Source organism: Stigmatopora nigra, unplaced genomic scaffold (assembly GCF_051989575.1).
Source record: "Stigmatopora nigra isolate UIUO_SnigA unplaced genomic scaffold, RoL_Snig_1.1 HiC_scaffold_26, whole genome shotgun sequence".
NCBI classification, from domain to species: Eukaryota; Metazoa; Chordata; class Actinopteri; order Syngnathiformes; family Syngnathidae; genus Stigmatopora; species Stigmatopora nigra.
In genome coordinates this window covers 361,211-372,137 of record NW_027551605.1, presented here as the reverse complement: position 1 = coordinate 372,137, position 10,927 = coordinate 361,211, and the positions used below count along the sequence as shown (strand labels likewise).

At 42.7% G+C, this 10,927-nt stretch overlaps 1 protein-coding gene across 3 annotated transcripts in view; it reads right to left on the bottom strand.

Moving 5' to 3' along the window:
* Nucleotides 1-16: 16 nt before the first annotated feature.
* The window catches only part of sesn1 (sestrin 1), a 36,099-nt gene continuing 25,188 nt past the window's right edge, over nucleotides 17-10,927 (bottom strand). The window contains exons 1-9 of one of the 3 annotated variants that reach the window (XM_077711443.1): nucleotides 4,897-5,235; nucleotides 3,995-4,060; nucleotides 3,720-3,920; nucleotides 3,475-3,657; nucleotides 3,123-3,344; nucleotides 2,782-3,036; nucleotides 2,526-2,716; nucleotides 2,138-2,282; nucleotides 17-2,055 (exon numbers count right to left, since the gene is read on the bottom strand). In XM_077711443.1, coding sequence (XP_077567569.1) covers nucleotides 1,969-2,055; nucleotides 2,138-2,282; nucleotides 2,526-2,716; nucleotides 2,782-3,036; nucleotides 3,123-3,344; nucleotides 3,475-3,657; nucleotides 3,720-3,920; nucleotides 3,995-4,060; nucleotides 4,897-4,998 — 1,452 coding nt within the window. In that variant the 5' untranslated portion in view covers nucleotides 4,999-5,235 and the 3' untranslated portion in view covers nucleotides 17-1,968. Of the gene's footprint in view, nucleotides 2,056-2,134; nucleotides 2,283-2,525; nucleotides 2,717-2,781; nucleotides 3,037-3,122; nucleotides 3,345-3,474; nucleotides 3,658-3,719; nucleotides 3,921-3,994; nucleotides 4,061-4,896; nucleotides 5,236-10,927 lie in introns of those variants that run through there. The other 2 variants (XM_077711442.1, XM_077711444.1) reach the window with 2 other exon arrangements.

Here is a 10,927-nt window from a genome sequence, read left to right as displayed (position 1 = left end):
AAATCAGGAAATATCATCGCCTCTCAAAGCCTTTATTATTATTATTATCATCAACATCGTTATTCATGTTACACAGACGCGGGGGCGGGGCAGTGCTTACAAGTCGCCTAAAAAGTACAGCATTTTCAAAGTCACGTTTTGTTACATCAACACAAATCAGGAACATCACTTCCGTGTTTCAGGATTAGAAAAACAAACCATCTCGTTAAAACATGACTGGTGATATAAAATAGTCGGCTGATATAGTTTTTTAAATCCATAATGAGATGTTAAAGGGGGAGGAGGGGGTTGGGGATTGTGCTGGTGATGATGTCACGACTAGAGAAGCCGTTTGATTGGATTTAGTGGCCTCAAATTGGACATTTTTCAAGATGAGGTGTAACAGGCTTAGTTTAAAATGATAAATTGGACTTGGTGTTGCTTGTTGAACCACTACACCATCAAATCAGTGTTTGTATATACTAAATGGCGTCCTGCCGAGACAAAAAAAAATTACAATAATAGAACGCTACAAAATGATACACAACAATTCAATAGCATAGTTTTATTTTTTTTTGTCCGTGGTTTTTCATGTTTTTTTGTATCAAAAAAAGTGTCAGTAACTGACGTCAGTCAGGAGATTTGAAAAACAAAAAAAACTCCACTTTCTTCCAACGGTACCATTCTTTTTGTCGAAAACTTCCACGCCATCACATCTTAATCCGCCTTCATAAGAAGAATGCAGCATTTTACCGCTTTTAGTTAATGAAATAATATCATTAAAACAAACAAAAGCTGCTTTTTTTGCACTAGTCAGGCTTGAAGAAGCGTAGCTACAACTGATGGCGGGCCGGCGTTTAGCAAATCAGAACGCCTAGGATGAAAAAAATAATAAAAACAAAAAAACTAAGCTCACTCAAGAGCACTTTTTGACAAAAAAGCCATCATGATTTGAGCGTACAACAATACCTTGACTTAAAAAAGGAAATAAAACTCCAAAATCAAGGTATTATTGTACAAAACATGCTTTTTTTGCACAGCGAAAAAAGTCATTAAATGGAGATAACACGAGGTATTTTTTTTCCTTTTCATTACGAGTAAAATTCACAGACTTCCAAAAAAAGGTGGCCGGGATAACGCGGAAGACAGCTTAGCAGTGTGTTTATGTGTGTATATGTGTGTATATTTGTGTATATTTATGTATATTTGTGCCACCGGACTGACCCTTAATGGAGAACCTCATTCTTTCAGTCTATTTTTCTTCTCTTAACAAATAACTATGATGTCATCATTGACATTGATAACAGTAATGCAGCAGAAGCAAGAAGTTTCCTTCCATGTGTTGCCTTTTTTGACACGTGAAATTTAAAAAAACTACTTTTTTTTTTGCTATACGCACGCTCACACACAACTCAAATAGGGCTCAGTGTTCTATGAGTTTACACACACACACACACACACACACACACACACACACACACACTCCTTGAATTAGCTTACATGGACAGTCGGAAATAACGCAGTGGATGGGGAATATGTTTTTTTTTCTTGGGGTTGGGGGGTCAATATGACCACCTGCCCCTGCTGAATACAACATGGGGAGCAGCAGCATCTTTGTCGTCATAGTTACGAGCACACTGCGCGGGGCGTGCGCGCCTAAAAAATTATGACAGTTGAAAAAAAAGATATGAAAAAAAAACAGTGATGACAAAAATAAGCGAATGAATAAAAGGGGATGTTGCTGGAATACTGAAAAAAATCCTGAACGCCATCAGTGCTTAAGCCCAATGCTGTCCTCCTCTGCTCATTGTTGGCACTGCAGGCTTAGAGAGAAAAAAATGACTGCTTGCTTCTTTGTTCTGATCTTCCATCTTCCAGCTCCTCACTTTGCCAAAACGTTCACTTGAAATGTCAAAACATGACGAGATAAAAACCAGAATATAATTAAAAAAAAAACGAGAAAAAAAGAGAAGATAACAAAGAAGCACTTCATGTCATGTAGCGAGTGATGGCTCTCAGAGCGTATAAGAGTTCGGCTTGCATTCGCGCTTCCATAAGAAGCAGATTAACATGGACCTGGGGGAAGGAAGAGAAGACATATTAGGAGATGATGTCTACATGTAAGACGATCGGGCCGGTGAGGGGACGTGAAACGGACCTTCTCGGAGTGCTGAAACTGCCTCCAGAAGCTCTCGTACATTCGCTTGGTGGTTTTCTCGGGGCTGCACACCATTGTTTTGATGTAGATCTTGAAGCTGCGGTCTAGCAGCTGGTTGATCTCGCCGTAGTCGTAATCATCATACCTGGGTAAAAAAATATATATAAATGCAATTGAACTATAATCGTAATTGGTTTGTGGAGTGTTGCGTTTTACTAAGCATCCCTAGGAAGTTAGGTCGGTTTGTCCCAAATAAACCATTAAAAACTCTTAACCAAGTCTTGTCTTTGTAGAATAATATATTTGATTTGACTTTTTGACGTCATGTAAAAAAAAAAAAAAAACGTAATATTTCATACATCATCAAGTAAGGGAGGATTTAGCTCACCTGATTCCGAACATGCAGTGTATGTAGTTCCAGATGGCTCTGCGTAACATGCTGGTGTCCACATCTTTGTGTGTGGCCATGGTGTTGTAAGTCAGGTTATAAGCCATCTGGAACTTCTCGTCCAGCATCTGACCCACGTCGGGGTAGAGACGGTTGACCAGGGAATAGCCATGATCCTCCCAACTGTAGTCCTAAGCAAAAAAAGAAAGAAATATGAGAGAATGTACATACTTAATAGCCATAATGGCAGTCATACCTGCACTCTGAATGTTGGCACGTGCTCTCCCCGCCTGGAGAAGTCCTTGTAACCATAGCTGGGGTCTTCAAAGTGGCGGGAGATGTCGCGAGACGGCACCCACTCCTCGTCCTCGGCCGTCACCACTAGCATGCTCTCTGTTTTTTCTCGCTCGAAACGTGTGGCCATTTCTTCCTGGCTGGCCTCTTCGTCGTCACGGCACTCTTGGAGGTGCTTCATGCGCTCCATCAGGACCTCCACTTCGCCGTCACAGTCCTAAGGGGGTGCACAAAAAACGTTGTGGGGTTCAGCACGGGTTGACTGGGGTTTAAGTTTGTCTCTCCGTCGGGGCTGGTGCTCACCAAGCCGCCGCTGTCATGGTGGTTGTTGCCATTGGCGATGTCGCAGACGCAGTAGTGGCCGAGCGAGGGCGGGCGGAAGGTGTGGCCGCCATCGCAGTGGATTTCGGGTACGATTCCGCAGCCGAAAGTGAAAGAGGCCAGCGAGTGGTAGTGCGTGAGGAGGACCACGGCATGGATGAGTTCGGCCAGTGACCAACTGTGCTCCTCGGCCTTAAGGAGACCCTAGAAAGAAAAAAAAGGAGACACAGCCTTTTAGAACAAGCCTACTGGACTGACCTCTTTTTTTTTTTTTTTTTTTAACAGCATGATCTCAGCTGTTATACAACACTTGACACCCCCTCCGCTTTCTCACCTCTATGTGTTCCTTGGTGAGCAGCCAGGGTCGGTGAGCCAGAATTTTGTTCAGCTCGCCAAGTTGCTGCAGTTTTCGAGGGGCTCCGTCAAGCCCGTTGAGCCATTTGGGGTCCCCTCCCACTTGGAGGAAATCGTTGACGTGCAAGTTGACTAGATAGGAGCACTGGTGTCGGGCCGCCGCCTAGACAAAAGTAGATATGTTTTTAAAAAATGGCTCTCAGATGGACGTAATGGGGATCGTACCATAATGCCGATGTAGTGGCGGTAGTGCAGCGACAGCGGCCCGTCCATCTGCAGCAGGTAGTGCTGCGTGCGAAGAAAGCTCTCCAGGTACTGCGGGTGGAACCCCATAACCAGGGAGATGTTGTCCAGGCGACTGAGGGCGGCGAACGCATCCTCAAATATCGACTGTGTCCTGGTGTCCACTTTACTGACTTGAAGAATCTAGGATAAAAATACGCCGCTTCAATAACAAGCTCAGGAAAGTCCATTTTTTTTCATTAGCGGCAGGTTCTTACCTCTTTTTCGGGGATAAATCTGCTTGGCCCGTTTCCCAGGGGTCTTGGGATTCGCACTCCCAGATCCTACAAAAGAGGAAAATTGGAATTTTTGTGAAGATCATAACAAAATTGGTGGTGGAAAATGAGTTTTGAGGATGGCGGCAACAACATTGAAGCATTCCTGGCAATACAATATGCATAGCGGACAGAGTGGTTGTTTGAAAGTGACATTTTTGGGGATAATTACAGCTTGAGTGATGAAATATCTGTTTTGGAGCACAGCGCCAGTAAACATGACACATTTTATGGTCATCAAATAAATATAGCAGTCGCAGTTGTTGTTTAAAGTGACATTTTTAGGGATAAGTAGACATCGGCAATAAGCTATCAGGTTTTTAGGAAGATAGCATCACTAAACATGCCTTAGGGATTAGATTGATAGAATAATGCATTTAAACCCATGACTTGTAGTTTTGGTTTTTAAATGACACCTTCAATAGTATATAGAATGCATGTAGATGTTAAAATAGAGGTCAAATAAGTTAAAAATGAGCAACTTGATGGTTTTTTTTCATGTCCAGACATGTCCATTCAGCAAACTGGAATGAATGAACTGACCAACAATGTAGTAATTGCATTGATGACAAGGAGTCAAAAAGATATATCTCCAAATAATACAGATCATAATTGCGATTCATAAAAGTGACAAGGAAAACAAGGTTGGGGGGCCCAAGTTGAGAAGAAAAACAAGTCCGGACAAAAGACTGCACTGCAGCTCATTCAGTTGAAGAGGAAAAAAACAGTCGCTCAAAAGCCCAAAATCCACTGACATAACTTTAAAACCCCATAAAACAATCAAATGCAGTTTCATCAAGGCAGCACTAAGGTCAAAAATCAGAATATTTTCTTTTCTTTTTTACCTTTTTGCAGAGCCGTTCACAATGGGCGCATATCTTAAACAAGTGTGTCACTGCAAAGGAACGATTCTCCACGTTATCCGATGGGGATACCGCGTGCCTCATATCTCGTCCTCCCCGCACTTTTCTGCTTTTGGATCGGCTTGGAAAAGCTCCGCGAAGCGTCCCCCTCTCCCGGTTCTTTGTTCCCTGGGAGACTGTCGGGTGCAAGTGCTCCGCTCTCGTCAGCTGTTGCGGGCCCGACAAGCAGCGAAGTCACTCAGCCTGACCCATTTGCTCCCCCCTTCTCATACATTGAGTAAATAAGTCGGGGCCGGTTTGAGTGATGCTGGAGTGGGCCAAACACCGAGCGAAAACATCAGATCGCTGGCCAATGGCGACACGAGAGAGCTTGGAGAGGAGGAGCTAAGCGTGAGGAAGGACGAAGGAGGGGAGCAAAACGTGAGCGGAAAGGACAAACCCCCTTTTTTGCTTAAAGAAAACATCATCATGTCTTTCTCTTTTGTTCGCTCATGATTGAATTGTCTGTCTTGTTGGTATGTTAAATCGCTCTGGCTAGTCATTAAAAGGTGTTGATGGTGCAGGATGATCAACATACAAATCAATCATAAAGATGAGTTAGGGATGTTACTGATGCTCATGGATGTCCAATTCATTTGAAATGGGAGGTGTGGCAAGGATCATAGTTCATGCAAAATAACTTTAGTGTTTTGCAAACTCATTGTATGCCTTTGGCAACCATTGAAATCAGATCAGATGATGCATTGAAGGCGCTATACATTTTCTATATATTAACAGTGAATGTACTAAAACCAATGTTGCACAAATATTGATATTAGTATCAGTAAGGGCCCTAATATAGCATTAAAATGGGGGCAATTACTAATGACTAATTACAACGAGTAACAAGACACATCTTTCCTAAACTTCAGATTGCCATTTGGCAATTCTTGTTATTGTCTTAAACGTGACTTGATTGTTTTCTGCAATTGATTGCAAAACCAAAGTATCCCATTTTGTTGACCTACTTGAAAAGGACCAAACAAATGCTACTGATTAAATTATCCTAATGATACAATTTGCACGTATTTCCACGCCATGGCTGGGTCAGTCTGTAACCCGATGCATGCATGCGTTTACAATGAATTAAGCTCATAATCTTGTCTGAAAGGACAACGAGGTCTGGAGGCCCTTGAACGGACGGACGGACGGGTGGGGAGGGCTCTCATAGGTGCAGCCTCTCAGACTGCAGATAATAATGTCATCCTCCCACTAATCAAGCCGGCTGAAGGACTCCCTTCAGAGCCACAGGACGGGCGAGAAGAAGGGAGGGGAGTAAAGATAAGGAGTCCAAGCTCTTATGGCTTTGTTTACCGCAGCCTGACAATAACACATTCACTTGCTTGCCGTCTCGCTGCTTTACCGCACCTGCGGGGGGTCCGTTGAGACCCCAGGACTTCAATCGACCTGGAACTTCACTTGACCATGTTTTCTGGGTCTTTGTTGCAACAACAAGTCGGCGCCAGCTAAATTTGGTTTAGTGAGCGGCCAAATAGTCTCCCCTCTCTCTCTCCTATGCATTTTAAACAAGAGCCCGTCCAGCCAGTTTGGCAAGCAACCGCTCGGCGAGCTACGTTGCGCGATATTCAGCAGGTTCATTGTGTGGAATGGAGCCGGTCAGCCTTCCCTCGCCTGGCCTTCTCCCACCTCGGGACCCCCCCTGTTGCCGCAGGCTGGGTGGAGGGGGCGGGGCAGAGAGGTAAACATGTTCCCAGGGGTTGGAGTCAGCACTCCCGTGGCTCAGCAAAAGCTGCAGAAGCCAGGCCGGTCAGCGTTACGACACGCCAGATCCCCCTTTCACATAAAAGCGCTTATAGGCTCGGGGGGTCCGGCTTCGCTAGAGCTATTGTCGCCGTGTATGCACTGATGATTCTGCGAGGCCAGACTGTTGTTTCAGTGCTTTTGGGGAGAGTACGCTTCTTCCCGTCGAAGCCGAGATGAGAACTCGGCGTTTTGCGAGATCAACTACCACGTGCTGAGCAGATGTTGTTAAAAAGCTAAAAATGGAGTATAGTTGAGGGGGTAAACTTTTCAAGATGGCGCAAGTGAAGGTCCAGATCAGTCGTGGTTTTGGTGGGAGTTGCCAAAAGATTACATTTGTTGAAAATGACACACTTCTGTTTGAAACGCAAGTCATCCATTAAAATCCTGAGTTTAAATAGGGAGAGCTTAAAGTAATTAAAGTATGCTAAATGTAACCTTCTCAGACATATCTGATATCGGATCACTGTACACAGAACAACGTCAACAACCAGGGGCCGTACGCTATCCACAACTTGGTACTCAAAGAGGTTATTATGCATTTATTGACGTGAAAGAACAAAAAGTTTCCAGTGCACAATGTCTTGAATGGTACTGTTTAAACAAAAACCCAAAGTTCAAATACTGCACCTATGTGGACACATGATGTTGTTTGACATAAAACTCTGCCAGCTTGCAGATGTGATGGATGACCATCATAAAAAGGTCAAAAGAGTCAAATAAAAGATCGTGGACTTAAAGTAGAAGAGGAAAAAAAGAAAGCTACTCTACCAACTTGATAAGAAAAGTAAAGTTGGTGATTGGAGAAAACCACGAGATTGCTCTTACCACATTTTCTAGCTATATGTTAAGACCAAATATTAAGTAGGTGTATCCAATAAATTTGATGGGCACCACATAAGGGGGGCTAATGACAGGATGCAGCTGGTTGTTGTTAGAAAAGATGGCCTGAGAAATGATATTTGCTATTCCACAATTCAAATATGCCAAAGAATGCATGTAATCTGTATGTTTTTACAATCTTAATATAGCTTTACATTGTTTTAAAAAAGGTCTGCTCTATCATAACTCCACAAAATTAGGGTACATGGCTTAAGTTTGACCTTTTTTGCATATTATCACTTCCCAACAAAGGGGGGAAACTACTTTTTATAGCTGAACAGATGTAGTTTGTTGATGCCAGTGCAGCATAACCATTTAACGGGGAGGCTGACGCGAGTAATAAGAAGAAAAACAAAAGAGACAAAGCCAGTGCCAAAGTTTCAAACTCTGCACGTGTCTCGCCTTTTGTTTTCTCCAGCAGTAAGCATCATGTTGCATATTTTTAAAACTTTTTTTCCCTCTCTCTCTCGCTCTGGGATGTTCAACAAGTGGGAGAAGTCCAACAGACCAGTTCTAACCTGGCCTCTGGGCGCAGAAAGAGGAGGAAGCAGAAAAACTCTGGAAACCCGACACAAGCCTAGCAACAGGCGTCTACCAATCGCAGGGTAGGACAACAACGAGGCGAGCCAATCTTCTCCTCGCTCTCTCTTTAACTCTCTTGTTTCTCTAAGAGAAAAAAAAGGAAAAAAAAGTTGAGCAGAGGTATGAAGTTCACTGCGCAGCCTAATCGGGTTTGTGCTTTGCAGAAAGTCATACAGTTTAGGGGAGATTTGTCTAACGTGGCTACAAAAAATGTTCATGTGTCTTTCTTTTTGCAGAAAAAAAGACATTGGGACACTTGGTTTTCTCAGTAAACACTTGGAACAACCCTTTTTTTCATCAGTTAGTTCCAAAATGTGCAAGTAAACTTTTAAGAAGTCTATTGTTATCTATTTCTTCCAAAAAAGCTGCCTCTTCAACCAGTGTGACGGTTTTAACCCCTAAGTGCCTTCACTAGCAGGCCTCAACATGAAAGCATGCAATCCCTGCCCTCTTGAGTCACCCTGTAGTTAACCACAAAGTGATGTGAGATTGTTTGCAGCAAAAGTGTCAAGCCTGACTCTTACAACGGATGCCTCAATTTTAGAGGAAACTAATCTGACTAACTTTACCTCTATTGTCAACAATTATTTAGTGTTGTGATAGTTTAAATTTCAAATCTGCCATTGTAATCCATGCAAAAATAAGTCACATATTTAATATATTCAATGATATTCGACATTTTAAGGTTCAAATTGCCATTGGAATACCTAATAGAATAAAATATTTTATCTAAAAAATGTAGTCTGTCCTATTTGGATTGGCCTTTTTCCCCCATGTAATTGTTCAGGTTAAAATACAAAAACAGAGGTATATGTCCCTTTGATTTGAATGTTTTAGCAAAATATTTTTCCCAACTGTAGTTTTCCTCAGATCACTTTGCCTTTCTTAACAATAATAACTTTTGGCTGGAGTTGCCTATCACTCCAGATCATCCAAAATCAACTGAGATATTTATTCCATTTACTTAGGAGTAGCCAGAAATACATGTATCGTTAAAACTAAATAACAACAACTGGTTTTGACCAGACTGATAAATAAAGAACCCTTTTAACTACTTGAGGGTAGGAATTCACTTGTGGAATCTGTTGCCTTTTGGGCCCCCTTTGCCCCTCTGCTTTCCTTTCCTTTCTCTAATGTGTGTTTTTTCTGGCTGTCTATCAGAGCGAGGAAGTCTGGCCAGCTCCGGCTTTTCTGAACATAGAGGCGTGGACCCCCTCTGGCCCCCTCTCCAAACCTTCTCTGCGCACTTGGACCGGCAGTCCAGTGGGCAGCAACTTATGGAGGAAGCAATTTCCACGAAATGGAAAGAGACTTCACAGTCTCAGAAGGGGCTGGGTTGAACCACGACATGCTGACGGCTTTATTCAGACAGGCATGATTTTGCTTATAGTCAATTTCCTAAATAATCGGAAAACACAGAGCACCACAATCGAAGGGGGGAAAGGCGTCGGCCTGCAAACTCCATGTGCACGTGAGGAAAAGCAAGTTCCCGGGATGTTATTCTAACAAAGGGAGGGCAGCTGTCACAGTACAGCAGGCTGTAAGCGGAACAAAAGCGCATCGACAAATATAATAGATCAAACTTCATTTTTCCAACAAGAGAAGTGACACAGATTAATAAGAAACAACTCCTTCTTTGTAATGTCGATCGATTTAGACACAGGAGAGATAAGCACAAAATTCCTGCAACTCTTGCAGCTCCGGCACAAAATGTATACCGAGCTTATCGCTTAAAACGTGAAGCGGATAAAGCTGCCCTTATATCAGTGAGGGGTCTCGGTCCAGCCCAAAGAAAACACAGCGTCAGTTTGAGGCTAGTGTGCAAGTCCTGGAATGAGCAGCTGTTTTTTTCTCCTCTCTGCTGACTTATCAAAAAAAATGACTCATCTGACTGCAAGGGTGGCAAAACCACTCACAAATAAGAAGCTATGTGTAGTTGATAACTTTAAAATGACTTGCTTCAAGACAATACAAAGTTCCACATGACAGCCATTTGTAAAACAAGGAAGCGATAAGGCCTAATCATTGCCCTCAGTGTCTGATTCCTTCATTAAAAGGCAATGAGCTCCATCTCGGAAAAGAATAGCGGGAGAAACATTCAGACGGGACTTGAATGGAGAGTGACGTCATCCGTCAGTCGCCCCGGCCGTTAATGTTTAATCGTTTATGAAATGCGATTAGGTGGAAACTCGATCAGCGCAGTTCTCGTCACCTGTTACGGCAGACTTATTCATTTCCATTAATTTGCGGAAAGGCTGTCAATAATATTTGTTATATGTTCGATACTAATAACATGACCTTTTCCTGAATGAATGAATTGGTGTTGTTTTTGCCCTCATCCATCCGCTATGTTTGCGGGTAAGTGTGGCTCTGCTCAGCGTGTTGCCGATGACTGTCGCTGGCTGATTGTAAAAATAAGGGCTAGTTTTCCATACTGGTAGCATCCATTTCCTCTTTGGTTATGTCTATGGGTACTTTAAGTCAGGGCCAATTAAATTGACAAACCACAATTGAAAAATTCCCTTTAAATCATTTATTGTAAAGTTTTGTGGGTCCAGCTTATAGTCAGGTATGCCTTATAGTCAGGCGTGCCTTATAGTCACATATGCCTTATAGTTTGAAAATTGAAGTTACTTTGTATGTTTTTGAGGTTTTGGGAATCAAAATGTGACTATAGCACCACCTAAGATCTGACAATTTGAGGTACCACTATATCACGCCAATGTACATATGACAGTGGTATGACAAA